The sequence below is a fragment of the Momordica charantia genome (assembly GCF_013281855.1).
Source record: "Momordica charantia cultivar OHB3-1 chromosome 10 unlocalized genomic scaffold, Mcharantia_2.0 BLBB01000010.1, whole genome shotgun sequence".
Taxonomy (NCBI): domain Eukaryota; kingdom Viridiplantae; phylum Streptophyta; class Magnoliopsida; order Cucurbitales; family Cucurbitaceae; genus Momordica; species Momordica charantia.
Window position 1 is genome coordinate 8,840,280 of NW_028275158.1, and position 20,718 is coordinate 8,860,997.

Sequence of the window (20,718 nt, forward strand, 5' to 3'; positions counted from 1 at the left end):
TTGCTAACTTAAGCATCGGAGCCAGTGTGATTAGAGTCACACCGATTTAGCTCGATTTGGTTTTGCAGGTACTAGTCCCGGATCAACAAGTTTGGTGGGTGCGAGGAGGAGAACCGGAGGACCGAAATCCACGCATCAACAATTATAGGTTAAATAAATCCCCAATAAGGTCCATGGCAAAGTTTTGAGCCCTAGGTCTTTGAAAGTCTCCTACAAAATCTACAAGAATCAAGAAGTCGTTCTATACTCTGCAACAACATTAATGTATCGTTGAATAACTGAAAAAGCAACAAAAAGAATAAATAAAGAACCCAATACATACACGTTTTAAGAAAAGGAGGAGGACCTCTCGTTGTTGATGTTGAAGCTCATCGATATACCACCGAAAATCATCCTTTGTTCCCTCGGTTTCTACACTGTTACTTTTGTTTCAGAGATTCTGGTGAGGAAAGTCGAGACCTCTAGCTTTCTGCCTCTGGTTGTTCACGAAATCTCCTTTCACTAAGAGACCATTGATTATGCCCGCCTTTTGAAGAGGTGAATCGATTGTTGGACTTTGCTGGCATCATTCATGGGTTCGTGTTTTCGTGCAGTGCAAAAAGGGCAAAATGATAGAATGAAATTTTTGGGAGTAAAATGAAAAATGAATTGTTTTGGGGCAATTTTAATGTCGGGCCATGCCAGATTTGTTGTAGTGTTAGAGTCAAAACGGATCTCATCAAGGTAAAACGGGAAGTTACTTAGAAATAAGAACTAAAACAAGATCCTAGACATAGGCTCTCTTACCCATTAAACGTAAGTTGGAACTTGATTTATTTAGGATTCTAGAGTTGCATAGACATACGTAAACACTAGTGTAAGCTTCTAAACAAACCAAAAGCGGTATGGAATAGGAGTTGAACCAGTTTGCATAAATTGAGTTTAATTACGGGCACACTTGATATGTGTAATTCATCTTTTAGAACTAAATCTTATTAGAAGGTTGGTTTTTTAATCTTTGTGTTTTTAAATTGTGTATCCTAACATATTCACCAATTTTTATCCCAAACCCGATTGCTCATTCAAGCAATTTGCAAAAATCAATTTTAAAAGAAAACTAGTCCTTGTGGAGACGAACTTGGAATATTTCCAGATTATTACTTGTGACAGTGTGCGCACTTGCACCCTCTAGCTATTAAGCTGAGGCACAACAACAACCATCCACACTTCAGATCCTAGAGAAGGCCAGATGTGAAGTGTAGAAGGTGTAATTTATTGGGACACATTGAACGATTTTGTAAAAGTGCCAAGACTCAACAACAAAGAGGAGCACATGCTGCAGTATAGCAAGAAGAAGATCAACTCTTTGTGGCTACATGTTTCTCATCAGCCACTCAATGTGATGGTTGGTTGGTTGATAGTGGGTGTATCAATCATATGACAAGTGACAAAGAGTTGTTCAAGGACCCTGACAAGTCATTCAAGTCAAGGGTGAAGATAGGAAATGGTGAGTATCTAGAAGTGAAAGAGAGCTGTGCTGGAACCAAGTTAATTAGTGAAGTGTTGTTTATTCCTGAGATTGATCAAAACCTGTTAAGTGTTGGTCAGCTGGTAGATCAAAGATTTAAAGTGTTGTTTGAAGATGAGAAGTGCCTCATTTCTGATTCCAGTGGGAATGAGTTGTTCAAAATAAAGATGCAGCACAAGAGCTTTTCATTAGATCCATTCAAAAAGGAGCAAATAGCTTTCAAGTGTCAAGTGAATGACACTAAGTTATGGCACAAAAGGTTGGGGCATTTTCATCATAAGGGGTTGCAGTATCTCCAGAAAAATGATTGGAGTAACAATTGGAATAATAAATTGTTTGATATGTTACTTGAATTGTTAAACGAAGCATTGACGATAGTTGCATCTATACCTAGTACATCATACGAGGCTAAAAGGAGGCTGCGTGATTTAGAACTTTCATATGAGTCCATACATGCCTGCAAGTATGACTGTATATTATTCAGGAAAGAATATTCTGAATGTCAAAGTTGTCCAGTACGTGGTGAACCTCGTTATAAAAACAGTGATGGGAAAGCTTCACAAGTCCCCCAAAAATTGTTATGACATTTTCAGTTGATACCAAGATCGAAAAGGTTCTTTTCTTCAACACATTTCGCTTCTGAAATGAGGTGACAAAAAGAAAAACGAGTTGAGACAGCGGGTGTTTTACGACATCCAGCTGACGCTTTGGGGTGGAAGCATCTAAATAGCACATTTCCTCGATTTGCTTCAGACCCACGAAATGTTCGTTTGGGACTAGCTTCAGATGGGTTTAATCCGTTTGGGAATATGAGCAATTCATATAGCATGTGGCCAGTGGTACTTATTCCATACAATTTGCCTCCTTGGAAATTCATTAAGGCAAATAATTTATTAATATCATTGCATATTCCTGGGCCGAAGTCACCTGGAAAAGATATTGACGTTTACATACAGCCATTAATTCAAGAGTTAAAAAGAGTTATGGGATACTAGGGTTTGTACTTACGATTGTGCAAGTGGTGAATACTTTCAACTACATGCTGGTCTTTTACGGACTATCAATGACTTTCCAGCATATGCGACTTGTTCGGATGGAGTACGAAGGGATACCAAGCATGTCCTATATGTAAAGATGATAATTCATCTTTTTGAATAAGAAACAAAATTTGTTTCATGAGACATCGACGTTATCTTCCACAAAATTATAGTTGACATGTGAGTAGATTGCATGATGGAAAGTTAGAACAACGCCTCCACCAGTGTCAATGGATGGAGATGCAATTCTTCAACAAGTAAATACACTGAATTTTCTAGATTTTGTTAAGAATCCAACCAAACAAAAGAGTAAAAGAAAGCGAGAATTAAATTGGACAAAAAAAAGTATATTCTTCGAACTTCCCTATTGGTTGAAACTTATGTTAAGACATAAATTGGATGTGATGCATATCAAGAAGAACATATGCAACAATCTAGTAGAAACTTTGTTAAATATTGATGGGAAAACAAAAGACACGATCAATGCACGTTTGGATTTGGAAGATTAAAAAAATTCGGAAAGATTTACACTTACAAAAGTAGGGGAATAAAGTAGTAAAACCACATGCTACATATACATTAACTGCTGCTGAGAGGGTGAAGTTTTGCAAATTATTGAAATCAGCTAAGTTTCGAGATGGATTTGTGTCAAATATATCAAGATGTGTGAGCGCAAAGGATGAGAGACTGTAGGGGTTCAAAACTCACGACTGTCATGTTTTGCTACAATGACTCTTATCGATTGCCATTCGAGCATACGTACTAAAGTTTGTGGGTACGACTATCATTGAGCTATGTAACTTCTTTCGTGATATATGTGCAAAGACAATACGCATCAGTGATTTGGATCGATTGCAATCTGACATTATAATCATACTATGTAAGTTAGAGAGAATATTCCCATCAGCATTTTTTGATGTTATGATACATCATGCAGTTCACTTACCATACGAAGCAAAAATTGTGGGGCCAGTTAGTTACAGTTGGATGTACCCTATCGAGCGAAGTCTCCGAACTTTAAAACAATATGCACAAAAGAAGAACAAAGCTCATCCTGAGGGTTCGATAGCCGAAGCATTCGTCATGAATGAATCGTTGACTTTCTGCTCATTGTATCTAAGTAGAATTAAAATGAGATTCAATAGAGATGAATGCAACGATGATACTATTGCCGGTTATAAAAATTATGGGCAGTTTGATGTGTTCAGGCTAAGTGCACGTCCTCTAAGGGCATCAACTTCGAAAACATAATCTATCATTGAAAGAAAAGTTGCACACTGATATGTACTGAACAACTGTGCAAAGATAGAGTCGTATCACAAGTAAGTTCGACTTATGCTACGTTCATTTTAATTTCACACTTAGTACATATAACACTAATTTTGTTTTTCTCCTTTTTTTGGAATTGTAGTCAACATTTGAGCTTAATTCGAATCCTTGGAGACAATGTTTCTATCCTATATGAACGACACAGTACACCATTTCCTGATTGGTTAAAAAAAAAGGTAATATTGATTTCTAGGGTTTTAATGTAGATGAACAAAAAACAAAATCGTTAAGTATTTTGTTATGATCTATTACAGGTTTTGACATTAAGGGAACAAGGCGAATTAGATGATGATCTTTATTCACTTGCGTTAGGGCCCTCACTAACTACACGTTCATATAGTGGTTGTATTGTAAACGGATTACGCTTCCATAATATAGAACGCGATAGTCGTCGAACGACACAAAATAGTGAGGTCATGGTGTGTGGAGAAGAAGAGGATGACATGAATTTTTATGTTGTATTGAGTGATATTTGGGAGTTAGATTATGCTAAGGGGAGACGTGTCATAATTTTTAAGTGCAAATGGTTTGACACGTACTCTGAGAAGAATAGAATTCGAGTTGACTTAGGTTTTAAGTCGATTAATACGTCTAAGTATTGGTATGCCGACGACCCGTTCATTCTCGCTGGTCAGAAGCTTGGTAATAATTGGAAAGTTGTGCAACATATTCTAAATAAACTTGTATGGGATATTCAAAACAAGAAGACGTTGAAAATGATCAAATTTCGTTGTTAAAAGTAGGACCTAAGATCGAAATTGATGAATCCACTTAAGATAGTTCATTGCGTCGAGATGATGTTGATCCTATTGTCGTAGAGGGTCGAGAACAGTCCAATAGAAGCATAGATACGAGCAATGTGAATTATTTTATAAATGACGAATCAGACGGGACGCGTCAATTGGTAATAGTATAGATGATGTTGATGGTGAGTACTATAACGAATAAGTATTCCTCCAAGTATGTCGATTTAAATATATGTTGTATAAATTATGCATCAAATTGATTTATGTTGAGTATTTGTTTTGTCAATATATAATACTTTTCGTTGGTTGCCTAAGTTCGTAGAAGAATGAGACCAGATCAAGTAGGTCAGTTACAGTTGCATGTATAGAGGTCATGAGCATCCACTAGTAGACCCACCTGTTCTGGCTTTTCCTCCAAGTACATAAATTTAAATATATGTAAAATAAATAAGTATGATTTAACTAATTGGTTTACTGTTTGGCAACATACAGATAGATTAGACATGCGAAGATATACCTGATTGATAGAGCTAGAAAATCAAGTTTGTGCAACAAATAAAAGATACATATTCAATGTGACCACATAGTTAATAAACCAATATGTCCCATGGCCACCACATTCTCTATTGCGATCGGGGTACATACATGCAAACAAGTGGACCTAAAGGTTAACAAGTGGAGTGAGGTCGAAGATATTCAGAAGAGGACAATTATAACTCAACTCAAGGTTTGAGATTAATTACTTAATATGTTTTATCATTTTTTATGATGCAACAGTAATAACACTTAAATATATGTTCGATGTTTTTCTGTTGTATGGTCATTTCGATTTCAACGAATCAGTGAGCATGAGATGAGATCGACACATAAGGCGTATAGGCACAATTGCGCCAACACTACCTGAGTTATCTCACACCTGAGATTGCACACAACAATCCTCTAGAGCGGTTGTTGGCAAAACCAGACGATTGGAACATGTTGTGCGATAGATGGGAGACAGATGAGTGAAAGGTAATTTACGAATATAATTTATACTTTTTTTTTAGAATTTATATTCAATATATATTCTCATTTAAGTTTTCTTTTGTTAGAAAAAATCTGAGACCAACAAATGCAACAGGGCGAAGATGTCATTCAACCATCGTGCGGGGCCAAAGGCATTTACTATTATTGCAAAGGGGAAGGTACAATGCAATAATATTTTTTTAGCCATATACTTATATTACTTAAGATCGATTACCAACAATTATGTGTTATCAATTGCAGAAAGAATAAGAGGGAGGTGACAATTTTTCTGAAATCGATTTGTTCAGGGAGACTAGGTACTCTGACACTAAAGGTTGGGTCGAAGGAGCGGAGACAGCTTACGTAAGTTTACAAATCTTATAACAATTAACTTCAAATTAAGCATTGAATTTTATGTGTAAACATTTTGTTCATTTTTTAAATATGTATATAGCTAGACATGATGCGTGTAAGAGAAGAATCTACGGAAGATGGAGGTGAACCGATGCCAGACCCAGAAGAATTGGAAACAGTTCTTGGTTATCGATCAGGCTACATTAGGGGTGCTGGTTGGGGCCCAAAACCAAAGTCTTGTAGAGATTCTGCTTCAAGTGTAGCATCTTCACAATGGGAAGAAGAGCTGTCTCAAGAAATATACACTATAAGAGAAGAATTTCAGGATCGTCTCACGCAGAAAGACTTGAGGAACCTCTCTCTCAGAAAGACAAAGAGCTTGATGATCGTCTCTCTCAGAAAGACAAGGAGTTAAATGAGCTTGTTGAATTTTAAGTAAATTTGTGATAGAGTTTGTGTTTGGATAACGTTGTTGAATTTTAAGTGAATTGGTGATAGAGTTTGTGTGCATGTTTTTAAGTTTTGTGAAACTTAGTGAGAGTAAGTTTTGTCAATTTGAAAGTTTTTTGAATATATGAAAGTGTTTTTTTTGGGGGGGGGGGGGGGGGGGGGGGGGGGGGTTACTAAGTGTTTTTGGATAACGTTGTTGAATTCTAAGTGAATTGGTGATAGAGTTTGTGTGCATGTTTCTAAGACTCAGTGAGAGTAAGTTTTGTGAATTTGAAAGATGTTTTAATGTGTTTTTGTTAACTTTTAATGTATACTTTGAGTTCATGCATATGAAGTGAGAATGACATTTTTAGTTCATGGCATGTGGAAAGTTTGAATGTTTAGTTTGTCCTGTGGAATGAGTTAGAATTGAAAGTTTGTTTGAGTGGAAGTGGTGAGTTAACTTATGGAAGTGTTTTTGTTAACATAAGTTTATTTGTTATTTGTTTTTCAGGTTCGTTCGATTTCTGTATCGAAAGCTTCTAAAAAGTTGATAATATCTCTCGTGAAAAATTTGATGATATGAAACATTTTTCATATGTTTAGGTTTTGTATTTTGGGACTTCTTAGAATAGGTTGTTCAATTTTAGTTTGTATGGACTTTTTGTACTTTTTGTAAAACCAATTTTTGTTTAATATTATAAATTTTTATATGAAATTTGAATGGCATCTAGGTTTTTATTATTGAAGTAATATATGGTTGAAAGGAAAAACAAAAAACAAAAAAAACAAACATCGAGATTTCGTCGTCGAAGGTAGCATTGGCAACCAAATAAGATTTCGTCGTTGAAGGTCACCTTCGGCGACCAAATCTATGTCGTCGCTAAAGGCACCTTGGGTGACCAAATCCATGTCGTCGCCGAAGATATCTTCGGCGACGACTATGAATTTGGTCGTCGAAGGTACCTTGGGCGACCAAATGAACTTTCGTCTCAGAAGGTGACCTTCGGCGATAAAAAATAGAAGTCGTCGCTGAAACCCTCTCACGACTGGGCAACGGCGACGATTCTAGCGACGACTTGTTTTCATCGCCAAATATTTTTGGGACGAATTTTGACCTTTTAACGACGAAATTTGTCATCGCTGAAACTCTGAATTCTTGTAGTGACTTCCCTTGTCTATGATCCTATAAAAATCACAAACTTGACTTTCATTCTTTTCTGTGTACTTTCTTTGGCTATAGCAATATTCACAAAGGTTTTAAGTGTCTTTCCGCCTTTATATCTCTCAAGATGTTACTTTTGATGAAACTTGTTTTCTCTTTTCTACAACATTCTCTCCTAGAACTCCTTCCTCCCCCATGTAATGTTTCCTCTCCCAATCACTTCCCCACCTCAAATTCTTCATCCTCTTCCATAGAGGTATCTGCTCCTGCTACTACTTGTATTAATAATTCAAGTTCTACTAGGATGACAACTCAAGCCAAAAATAGTATTTTCAAGCATAAAGTTCTCAACCTCCATATATGAAAATCATAGATTGTAAATGGGTATTAAAAATCAAAAGGAATTCATATGGGTTAGTTGCTCTTTACAAAGCCAACCGGAGACATAGACTATAAAGAGACATTTAGTCCTATTGTAAAACCTATAACAATATGGGTATTACATACTCTTGTCATTGTATGTGGATGGTCTATTCGATAAACTGATATCAACAATGTTTTTCTGCATGGTATTCTTAATGAAATAGTGCATATGGATCAACCACCAGGATTTATTGTTATTGGTTCTAATAGACTTGTTTGCAAATGGTCTTAAACAGGCTCCACGTGCATGGTTCAAAAAGTTGAGTTTTTATCTCCATTCTTTGGGCTTTATTTACTTTAAGTCAGATCCTACTTTGTTGATTCGTGTCTTGAAGTCATTATTGTTACATTCTTGTTTATGTTGATGACATTGTCATCACAGGAAGCTCCTCTTCTTATATTACAGACTTTATTTCTCTACTTCATGCGAAATTCTCACTTAAAGATCAGATAATTGAGTTTTTTCTTGGCGTGGAGATTTCTTATCTCTCCTCTGGTGGTTTGTATCTCTCTCAAGAAAAATATATTAACGATATTTTGCATAAAACTAGGATGTTTGAAGCCAAAGCTATTTTCACTCCAATAGTTAGTGGCCAAAGCTAGGATGTTTTAATCTCACTTTGTAACACCGTTGATTGACGAGATTAATATGTCATAGGGTGACCATATGTAACTCAATTTCAATCCTGAGTGAGTTATGAACTTTTGTCTATGAGGGATCGTCCTTTGATTTGTATGGGTGAGAGTGACCCGGGTTCCCGACTTAATAATCCTACTATTTTGAGAATAAGACCGAGTGGTGAGCTGGGAACATAGCCACATATGATGAAATTTACTTCTTGTCATATTTAAGGTAGGTAGAAGAGTTATTCCCTTAAGTGCTGACTCCGAGTCTTGAACAATGGGACCCTACTCTCTCACAGGTCTGAGAGGGACTTAGTTTATGGTTCGACCATAAACAGATTGTTCATTATAGTACTAGTGGTACTTGAAGAGTGATGAGTAATTACAAGGGTAAATCGATAATTTGACCTATCTATAATTACAGACGAGTACTCGTGAAGGATTGACTTACTTGTAATGGTTATATCTATGGACGCAACATGTTTTACAGTGCATAAGAGTGCAATTATGGGTCTTTAGTGGAATGTCTCATATTTAATGAATGTTGATTAATTTAATTAATAAGTTTAATTAATTAATCTCGGGTCATTGGAACTTATAATCTGTATGTCCATTAGGTCTCATTGCTAGCTCACAATGAATAAAACGAAGATCAAGAGTTCTGAAAGAATTTGAAGTGTTCAAATTATATAACGGAATGTAGGTTAATTGTATAAGATAACATTAATATAATGTATATGTAGATCCATTATAATTTTGGATAGGATTTGAAATTAAACTGTATAATATGAGAGATATATTTGAATTTTGATTGAAATAAAGGTTTAATTTTAATTAATTAATTAATTTAATAATTATTTCATTTAATTAAACTAAATAACTCCACTATATTTTTAAAGGGGAGTGGGGAAGTGATGCGGTGGGAATCAACTTCCCCTGTTAAATGCAAAGAATCTCTGCGTTGAAAAAAAGAATTAGTTTGCTCCCTCTCCTGGAAGATCTCTCCCAACGATTACAGAGTGTAAAGAATTCTTTGTGAGAAAATTTTTAACCGATCCATACCAGGTCCATACCAGAGAATAGAAGGGAAGATCTTTTGGAGACATTGGTTTGCTGTGTTTTTTAAGAGGTTCTTCAAAAGTTTTTTTTTTTCCTCATCTCAATTCTCAACCTTTAGTGCTTATGGCTTTTATGTACTTTTTTAAAGGAAAAATCGAAGCATTGTATTCACATACTTCCACTATGGAATTTGATCCCTTCATAATAATGAGAATTTTAATTTTTGTGACGCGTGTAAGTATGACAAATTTCACATATTCTCTTCCTTTTCCCAATTCTAGCTCTCATGCAACCGCCCCCTAGTGGGGGCTCGACACCTATTGTTTTTACATGAGGTTATAGATATTATGTTCATTTTACTTTTACTTTTGTATGATTTTAACAGGTTTGTTTTGATTTATCCTTTAAAGCTTAAAAAGCAAAATTATTACCGCCTTTAATCCTTTTCTAACAATGGTTAAAAGTCAGTTTAAATCCTCTACTATAAGTTTGCAATCTGATAATATACTCATATTCATCAACTATATGCTTAGCTAGGTATTCAGTATCGATATTCTTATCCCTATACCTCTGCTCAAAATGGTCGAGGCGAAAGGAAGGCACTGTCATATTATTGAAACCGGCTTGACCTTACTTGTCCAAACATCGATGCCTCTTTGCTACTGGTGGGAGGCCTTTCGGACTCCAACATTACTAATTAATGAACTTCCATCATCTGTCCTTTGTGGCAAATTGCCTTTGGAATCGGTACTTCACAAGCAGTTGAACTACTTGGATTTAAGACCATTTAGGTGTGCCTACTTCCCATTTATTCGCTCGTTTAACTCCCATAAATTCTCCTTTCAATCCGAAAAAATGTGTCTATTTGAGTCCAAGCTCAATTCTCATAAAAGGCCATAAATGTCTTAATTCCACTTATCAAATTTTTATCTTTCGCCATGTTCAATTTAACGAAGCAGAATTTCCTTTTGCATATGGGTTCTGAATTTCTGTACAACCCGTGTCACCATCACCCACCTTGTATCAGCCTACTTACATTAATCTCAAACCAACCCAATGGTTTTTGGGGTAACAATAGATATAGCTTTTCAAAATAGGCAATTTTAAAAAATGGTCAAATAACTTTCAATTTTCAATAATAGCCATAATAAAGACACGAAGATCTCTACCACTTTTTTAAATACGAAATTACCCTATCCCTAAAATGATTATTAATTAATATATTACTTCTCATTTTTGCAGAGAATCCTACCTATATTTTTCCTAACCATTATTATAGATTAATTCAAATATTTTTAGAATCTTACTTATATTTTCGAATTCAAATTTTCTTAACCAATTTTTAGGAGAATTATACTAACAAAAATATTCATTAAATTAAAATCTAAAACAAAATTTAAACAAGAAAATAATTATTGAAAATTATACTAAAAAGGTAAAATGTAAACAATAAACAAAATAAGGTAAACTGAATAACAAATACGACGAAGGTGAATGGAAGAACAAATATGGCGAAGGTGAAGAAGGTGAACGACGGAACAAATACGGCAAAGGTCAATGGCGAAACAAATACGGCGAAGGTCAACGACCGAACAAATACGAAGGTCAACGGCGAAACAAATACGAACAAATAATTTGAAGAATAAGGTGTAGTTTTTTGAACAATTAATACAAAAATATAAAGCATTATACCTACCTCAAACCAAAAGACAATACGTAGAAACTCAACATATAGGTCTCTCTCTCCTTGTAACCCCTCTATCACTCACTGCGTTGCGTTGCCCCACAATTGCCTAACAAGATTTGTCTCCCTCTCTTGATTTTACCGTACCCTCAGCTCTGATCATTTCCAATCGTCTTCCTCCCTGATCCTCCCCTTATGTATCCACTTATCAAGTTTATAACAATAATGGTTAAAAAGAAAACTAGAATCAAGGAGGGAGGGATAGAATCTAGGAGATATAAGGGAAGTTAAAAGATATTTTGTTTTTAAAAATAATAACGAAATAGAAACGGTAAAACAAATAGAAAGGGTAAAAGTGTAAAAAATAAACCAAATATAAATGGACATTTTCATTATCCATAATTATTTGGCCATCTTCAAAACTAGGTGATAAAAAAGGAAACCTGCTATAAATTCTCATGGTTTTTTCCACCCCACAATCTTACTATTTCAGCTCATGATCCCGTATCTTCTGCCCTTACCACCCTCATTCCATACCATTCTGCCCACTCCTTTATCTTCACACCAAAACCCATATCTACTAGCCATATGCATGACCTGCCAAACCCATGCACCTCCCCTATACCCACTTTGCCTTATCCATGTGCCTACAGCCTCCACGAGTATCACTCCAATTCAACATCATCGTCTGCATCATATTCACTTTCCCAAACTTTTCCTTCAATTGATTCTTACCCACCGTCGACACCACCACCTGCACAGTCGCCGACCCCGCCATCTACACCAATGCTTGCTGCTGCGTGCTTACAATTGAGGTGAATACTAGTGCAAGTGTACACTATATTCGTCAATTGTAGTACGAACGAGGTCGAATCCACAGGAACTTAATGTAATATTTTAAGATTATGCTCAAGAATACCAAATATGTAATAGAGTAAAAATATAGTAGTGGTTTGTGCTAAATTTTGTAAAACGATGTATCATAAAAAAAAAAACTATAAATGATTCCAAGAAATGAACACAACCTACCGATGCTGGGGTAAGAAAAAGCTCTAGCACAATTAATCGAAAAATAGGATACCATATATGGGAAAAACATGGGAGACTCCTTAGCTCTCACTCAATCCTAATCTACACTCTAGAATAAAATCGATTGCTATTGTTCAAATCGACGCGGTTTCCTTCCAAGATACTCAAATATGAATACCCACTGTAGACATTGTATTTCGTCCGATTTAATTTTAATTATTATTATTTTATTTTATTAAGTTTTATTTTAATTGTTTTGGTTCAAACCCACATAATTTACTTTATTATTAGTTTTAAGATAAAGTTTAAATTAACTTAAATTTTAAAAAAAATTTTAGATTTATTTCACGGTTTTGATGTTATTAATAAGAAATTAAAAAATGTTTTGTTTAAATAAAATTTGATTTTATTAAAAGGATTTTGTTTTTTAAAAAAGAGAATTTTATTTTATTTTAAATAAGGATTTTATTTAGATATTTAAGAAACATATTTTTCTTCTTTGATTTTGATTTTTTTCTTCTTCAAATGTTTCATAGGTGTCATTTCCTACGTTTTCTCTTCTTTTTTTCTCTCTCTGGTTTTATTTGACTCAGGTCATGTTATTGTTATTATATTTTTTTTTGTGTATTTAAGAACAAGGACAGAGGGTATTGAAAAAAAAAAAAAACTCAATCTCTTTCCCTCTTCTTCTTCACTACCCAAAACCCAAGCCATTTATTTGTTTTGTTTTATTATTGTTTCATTCTCTCTCAAATCCCATGTCTCCCTCTTCTTTTAGCTCTTCTATGTTATTCTCACCACCACAGTTTTTTTTCAATCTCTCTCAACCACTCCGACAAACACGAATGGCGTGGCGGCTAGCAGCAGCACGACCCCGACGCCCTCCAACAACCACCGGCGAACGATCTGAAAATATTCCGATGACAGCGAAAAGTCCGGCAATCCACTTTTACATCCACGAGCTCCTGTTACTTTTTGGCAAAAGCCCGGTAGAAATCTCTGTGCAACCCTTGATACTTCTTTTAATAATAATAAAAAAATAGTTTATTTTTAGCAAAAGGAACCAAGTTTTTCCTTTTAAAAAAATACTCTTTTTAGAAATAAATTTTGGAAAATGATATAAAGGATTTCATAATAAAAATGTCTCAAAAATAAAATAAAAATAGTTTTTAAAATGAAGTAAATAAAAATTTTATTTCATTTAAAGAAAAGATTTTGCTTTAAAATTTCGGTTAAAATAAATCGAAAAAAAATAGGAATTTTTGGTGGTATGGTGGTCATGGGTTCGAAAAGAATCTTAGCCAAGAAAATTAGTTTTTAGCAAATAAAATTTGTTTTACGTAAATTTGATCTTATGTTGTTAAATTTTGAAATAAAAGTTTTTTCTTTTAAAGAATTTTTTTAATTTCAAAATAAATAAAAAAAAATTGTTTTAATTTAACAAAATTCGTAAGTTTTTTTTAGTTTTAAAAAATAAATTTAAAGTTTTGTTTTTGTAATAAAAAACAATGTTTGCATCTTAGGTTGTTGGCATAGTGATAAGATGCAAAAAAAAAAAAAAAAAAAAAAAATTTAAAACAAAGTTTAAAAATAAAAGTTTTTATTTATAAAAATAAAAATAAGTTAGTATCCTAAGATGTTGGCACACTGGTAAGAGGTTTGAGTGTTATTACATATGTCACAGTTCAAGTCTCAATGTGCCTTAAAATAAAAATTATAATTTATTTATTTTTTTACTAAATAATTATTTCATAAATTTCGATGACGGAATTGGAACGTTTTCCAATATTCTCGTGGTGATAAAATTTTTCTAATGGCTTTCGTGTCACTCATACCTATTAATTCATATCTTATAACAAAGTATGAAGTAATATAACGTGGGACATTTCAGTCAAAACACAAAAATATTTTTCTCTTTTTGACCAAATAAAATAATAGGATATTTTTTGACAAAATGTGGTACCGTTTTCCAACAGGTGTCGTAGGGTGCTAACACCTTCCTTATGCTCCGTCGACTCCCGAACCAAAAATTTGTTTTTCGCATACCTTGTTTTTTTTAAAAAAATAGGTGACCAATCATACCTCGTGGATGGTTGGTGGGACTCCAAAACCTTATCTTGAAAGAGACCCTTCAGGGGATGACGTCGACCGCTCCGCGTCGTGATGACGTTGCGACACCCACAACTCCCATTACTAGATACTCAAGTAATAAAAACAAGTTCTAAACATGATTAGGGTCCTCATTCCTGAATATCCACTAATCTACTAAAAAAGTAATATCTAAATCACAAATAGAGCAAATCAACTAACCATACCTCCTTCCGGATGATACAGAAGCTAGCAAACTAAACAAAGTGACCAACAATGTTCAACAAGATGAAAGAAATCAACAAAGCTTTATTTAATAGGAAAATGAAATCAACTAGAGTATCGATTATTCAAGATTTACAACATGGAAATCTCACCCGAAATGGGGTTTAGTTCATGGGGAAGGGGGAAAACGAAATGAGTAAGCAAAAGATATAACCCATTTTAAAGAAGAAGACAAAGCTGCAGATGAAAGATGCACCAACACGCAATGACCAGCTGCTTCCTCCTTCTGTCGTCAGCTTTCTTCCCGAAAATAGAGTGATTCTCCTTTTTGTCTTCTCTAGCACGCAAAAAATGTTTTCTCTTGGGATATGTTTTTGTCGGCTGGGTATTTCTTTCTCTTTTATATCGGACACTAATTTTAGGGCATCCAACTGGAATTTGTACGACATGGTAAAATATCCCCGTGTGGGGCATTTACTGCATTGTGAACCCATGCTCCAGCATTAGATTGCTCCAACTTCTTAATTAGACTTTCTATTTAACAATGCTTCACCAATTGCTGCATGGGCTCTACGCTTTTTTCATGACTTAGTCCTCAGCTTTCAACTATGCGCAAAAGAGCCATTAATAGAAGAAACCAACCATAACTTAAGCCAAAGCATCAAATAGAAGGGAATTGAGCTCATGATTCAGTTTCTATATACATTCATGATTTCCAAGAGCTAAATTAGACACACAACATGCGGCAATAATTAGCACAAAACTACCCAAATGATAAACATAATAACTTTCTTTTGGAGAGTTATCACTTGTCCCGCAACCTACATCGATGCCTGCCCCACCCTCTGCTTCCCAACCTCTCATCCGATGGTAACCCGGGCTAAAGACGACATTGATGTGCATTTTGTTCGCAATCAAGTGCTTTAGGGAGCTCTTACTGTTCGCTACGCTCCTTCGGCCGATCAGGTGGCTGATTGCCTTACCATGTCTCTCACACATACTCTGTTTCATTATCTACGGTTTGAACTCGGGGTTATGGAACTCCCCTCTCGATTGAAGGAGAATGTTAAGGATCAGAAAGGTCAATATGGTCAAATTAGCACTCCACTTCATCAGTGAAAGGACACTTATGCAGCATTCTGGATTGTTTAATCAAAACAGAATTTGATACTACTGTATTATTTCATTTATTTTTCTCTTCACGCATAAGCCAACACGTGTCCCTTCTTGTCCTTTTTCTGAAACCCTAATCGTAGGCTATAAATTCATTATTTTCATTATTTTGCATTCTACTATCTGATATATACGAAAAGCAAAAGAGGAGATTAAAATGAGTAATGAAGCTAATACTTGGATTGAAGACATTCGAAAAAGTCAGTGATATTGTTTTGTTCGACGATTCCCTCTATGTCGAGAAAGAAAACATCGAGAAAGTTTAAAATTCTTGTAGTGAACATAGTATTTGCCCATATTAAAAGATCTTTCAATGGATCTAGATGTGAACTTGCAAAAGTAGCAACAAAAAACGTTGTTTCGTATTATGGAGGTATGATTTTCCGAATTAATAATTGTGTGTACTTTGGAGGGAGAGTCTTAATTTGCACGTAACACCCAAGTGACATTAACAAATAGAAGTGTTGATTTTTCATTAAAAAAGAAAAATGTATAGTTAAAAATATCCACCGTTTAGTTCTCTAATATATATATATATATATCCAGCATTTATATTTTTTAAAGGGAAAAAAAAGAGTTATATTAAAAATTTATAAGTTGACCCCTCAAGTTTGAAAGAATCCCAATTAAAACCAACAGCTTAACGACAAATAGTTTGCTTCCTAATAATATTATTTTGGTGTCTTCTTTGCTTTTTTTCCATGGCCAACCTGTTCACAACTTTATTTAAAAATACCCTATTGAAGCTCATACATGGAACCAAGCAACCTACCAATATAATGATTCTCAATCATTATTTTATTTTACATATTAAATGGAAGAAAAGTGAGACAATAAAATAATTGTCTCATTCTTATTCTTATTTTTTTCTGAGTATAGCTAAAAGAGTAATGACATTATTTCATTATTTGAATCGGGAGGTTGAAATTCCCGTACTCCATTATTTGTTCTACTAAAAGAAATATTTTTGATCTTGTATAAAAATAACAAAAATTTTTTTTGTTGATGTAGATTTTTTATTTGATATTCGTATCTTTTTTTTTTCCTTTTTGAGATAGTCCTTTACTCTATTTATATTTCTGAATTATTGTAGATTAGATATTTTGATCAACTTTTGATCAATAAATATATGAATATTTGTGATTTTTTCTTTTTTGATGTCAAGATTTGTGAAGTTGTGTAACTACTAAGTATATATAAAATTATATCATAAGTTATGACAACTTCTCTTGATTCAAACTTAGTACCTACTCAATAAATAGTCTTAACATCATCACATTATGTTTTCTTGTTTTTTTTTTCCTTTTTTCCTTTTTTTTTTTTACTCGTGATCAAATTAAATTTCTTTTAAGTAATTCTGATTATATAAATTCAAAGTCAATTAGTCGAGAAAAAAAAAGCGCATAACATCTATTTATTTCATTAAAAAAGGATATATTTCTAATTTGCAATCTAATAAAGTTAAAGGTGATCAAATTAGGAAATTTTGACATATACAACCAGGATAATACGGAGATAATTTTTTTGTATCAGATAAAATAAATTTTAAGTCAAATATAAATTTATCATCTGACTTTTTTTTGTAGTACATTTATCATCTGACATTTGAAATATATACTATTTATTATTTTTTATATTATATTTTAAAATTCAATTGTCTCTTTTAATATGTCAAATCTTTCACCAACTAAAATATAACTCAACGGTTAAAACATATGCAACCAAATAGTCAGATTAAATGCTCACTTCCACAAATTGTATTTTAAAAATAATGTCAAATCTTGTCCACGAGTCTATTAAATAACATATTTGGTATTTATTATGCTTTGGTTAAATTATTTTTCAAAATAATAATAGGACAATCTAAAAGGAAAATGTCTAACTTAAACTTAGTTGAACGGATTAATGCATTTATCTTTAATTAAAAAAATTTTGAATTCGAATTCTCGCTGTCTCACGGTACTACGGTAATATATTATAACAAAATTAAAAATTAAAAAAAAAAAAAATCCTAGAAGGAGTGAAAGAAAGGTTGTGGGGCCCAAAGGGGAAGCTGGGTGGGCCAGAGGGGCAAAATGTGGAGCCCACTGATAATGGGGTCTCAGATTTCCCGCGTAAAAGGGAAATTAAAAGGACAGCCTAAAAGCAAATGAAACGAAAATTCAACAATTTCCCATTATTCCCTTTACAGTAAATAAAGCGTACATCACCCCAAAATCAGTCCGTGAATTTAGGCTTTTTTCTTTCCTTTATTTTGTTTTTTTTTTTTTTTATAATTTTTAAAAGTTTTCCCTCCTCGTAACGTACAAAATAAATTCCTCACAAATTAGCCTTAAATTCTCGTAATTATTTTCTAATTTTATTTTTTTAATCTGATCTTTTTCTTTAGTTCATTTTTTTAATGCAATCAAGTGATATTGCTAATAATGATAAAATAACTTTATACATATTTAATAACTCTAAACATCAACTACGTATCTAAACTATTTTCAACAAAAAAAAAAATTACGTATCTGAACTAAATAAATTAATTTTATTGGAATCAATATAATGTGTGAGATAAGATGAAATAATTCTCACTTGTATTTAGATTTTCACACTCTATACTAGTTTTACTAAAAAAAAAAAAATCTATAAATCAAAGGCTAATTAAAAAGTTGTAAATGTAAAGATAAGCAAATATAATACTCAAGAAGTAAATTTACAGCTAATAAAAATAATTACTAAACTCCACCGTAGGATGAATTTAATAATAATCAAGTAATACTTCTTAAATTTACAATAAAGATAATAATCAAAGAAATGTATAGTTTACTGAGGATAAAATTGTTTTTAAATTATATTTTCTCTTTCAAGGAAAAAAAAAAGCATATGGTAATTTTTAAATTTAAACGTCGTTAATGGATCATGATTCTAACAACCAATCGTACATTACATTAATCTAATTCACCTAATTTACAAATCATATCAATTTATAAATTCATTAAAAAAAAAAGAAATCTCCTTCACTAGGTTTTAACAAAATGCATGTTGCTCAAAAAAAAAAAAAAAAACAAACTACTCATGCTATTTGTCAAATCTGTCAAAACTAATAAATATAAAATAATGAATTTTTTTTTGAAACAATATAAATTTATGATTAATGAGTTGGTAAATGATAAATATGTACCAGACACTTCCAAATTTTTTTTCATGTTTTTATAAAATGCAGGGCGTGATTGTTTTTTATGGCTAATAAAAAAAACTATGGTTTAATTTGATATATAAAATAGTAAATATAGGAACTCAAAGGAGGGAAAAAAACTAAACCAGAAAGAAGGGTTTGTTTAAGAGATCAGAAGGAACTTGTAATATAATATGGGCATAGGATTCCAAGAAACTCACATTTTTTTTTAAAAAAAAAAAAAAAAAAAAACCAAAAATAAATTAATTCTTGGAAAAAAAAAGAAAAAAAGAAAAAACACCTCTACTAACTCGTATAACAGTATTAACTATTATTAGAACTAATTTAGTTATAGGCATTGGGGAGCAAAACCAAAAATAAAATAAAATAAAAAAGAAAACAAAATTTTGCAGCAGAATTTTGGCATTTTCATTTCCCTTTCTATTTCATAGCTTCAAATCCTTTCTCCTTCCTCACACGATTCCTCCTCAAATCCCCTGAAAACATCAAAATCGTCGCAATTCATGAAAATCGCAGATCGAACATTCAAGATTCAACAGAATCGAAACTCAAATTTTCCAGAACTCGACACCAAAGAGCAAAATCGAAAGCGTAAATCGAAGATTGGGATGAATACCTTTGGGGTGAGGGTTACAACTGGGGGGATCTTCAAAGAGAGAGAGAGCGAGTTGCTTATGAGCGACGCCAATGTCGAAGAGGATGAGGCCGGATTTGGGATCGTCGACGATGATATCTTTGACGGGGAGCCATAGGAAGAGCTCCTCCTGAGTGAGGCCCTGGACGCCGATGAGACTGCCATAGCTGAGATTGGCCCTGACCACGCTCTCGAACATCACTCTGTTCTCGTATTTGGTCAGACAGGGCCCCTCCAAGAACACTTCCAGAAGCCCGTTCCGGGAGAGGGCGTAGGATTTTACCTCTCGCGGGAGAAGCCCCGCCGGCAGGCCTTGGGAGCGGAGGAGCTCGTGGATGGAGGAGGGGAGAGAGAGAGAAGAGGGTGGAGAGAGAAAGACGAGCAGCAAAATGAAGCTGAAGAAGAACGCGCCCATGGCGATGGCGATGGCGATGGCGATGACGGAGGGTTTGTTTTTGTCTGCTCAGGCGGAAAGCAGAATTCGGGAAAGGGGAAGGTTTAAAGAATTATACGGTGGGGGATGGGGAACTCTCGTGATTTTACGCTTTTGCCCTTCTCTGCTGGGTGGGGTGCTCAATTATTTGGGGTTTTGGGGGTTTTCATTATTTTGTTTTCTCCTACTATTAATTATTATTACACAACCACTTTCTTTCTATTATGTATACACAACCACTTTCTTTCTATTATGTATATGTATTTTTTTTAATACTATGTTTTTAAAATATTCTCTATTTTATTTTTATTTTTAAAGTCCATTTGGGAGATATTTCCGTTTTGGGGATTTTTATCTATAGAAGCTTCAGAATGAGGTACTTTGACATAACTGACTTTGTTGGAAACTAGGTTTTACAAATTTTGTGTAATTGAAAATGTTAAGTTTCTTCCTGTAATCAAAATAATGGTCCAAAATAATTTGGTTGGGAAGAAGTAACCATTTATTTTTTTATGAATTTATTTGAATTCTTAAATTTTCACACTTAATTCACTTTCAAATATTTTATTTTGATGATTAAGAATTTATTT

General features: G+C 33.6%; 1 protein-coding gene across 1 annotated transcript; it reads right to left on the bottom strand.

Annotated features, from left to right (window-relative positions):
* Window positions 1-19,347: 19,347 nt before the first annotated feature.
* LOC111012868 (serine protease, putative (Protein of unknown function, DUF538)) lies at window positions 19,348-20,185 on the bottom strand. The gene is made up of 2 exons (XM_022287166.2): window positions 19,678-20,185; window positions 19,348-19,537 (listed from the first exon to the last, which is right to left on the bottom strand). Exons 1-2 carry the CDS (start codon window positions 20,108-20,110, stop codon window positions 19,482-19,484), a joined length of 489 nt encoding a protein of 162 aa, XP_022142858.1. The 5' UTR covers window positions 20,111-20,185; the 3' UTR covers window positions 19,348-19,481.
* Between the last annotated feature and the right edge of the window lie 533 nt (window positions 20,186-20,718).

Bases quoted from the DNA above. Each gene is read 5' to 3' on its own strand.
- LOC111012868 (XM_022287166.2), bottom strand. From the start codon at position 20,110: ATGGGCGCGTTCTTCTTCAGCTTCATTTTGCTGCTCGTCTTTCTCTCT. The intron at 19,538-19,677 runs GTATTCATCCCA...TGATGTTTTCAG, and splicing joins TTGTAACCCTCACCCCAAAG to GGGATTTGAGGAGGAATCGT.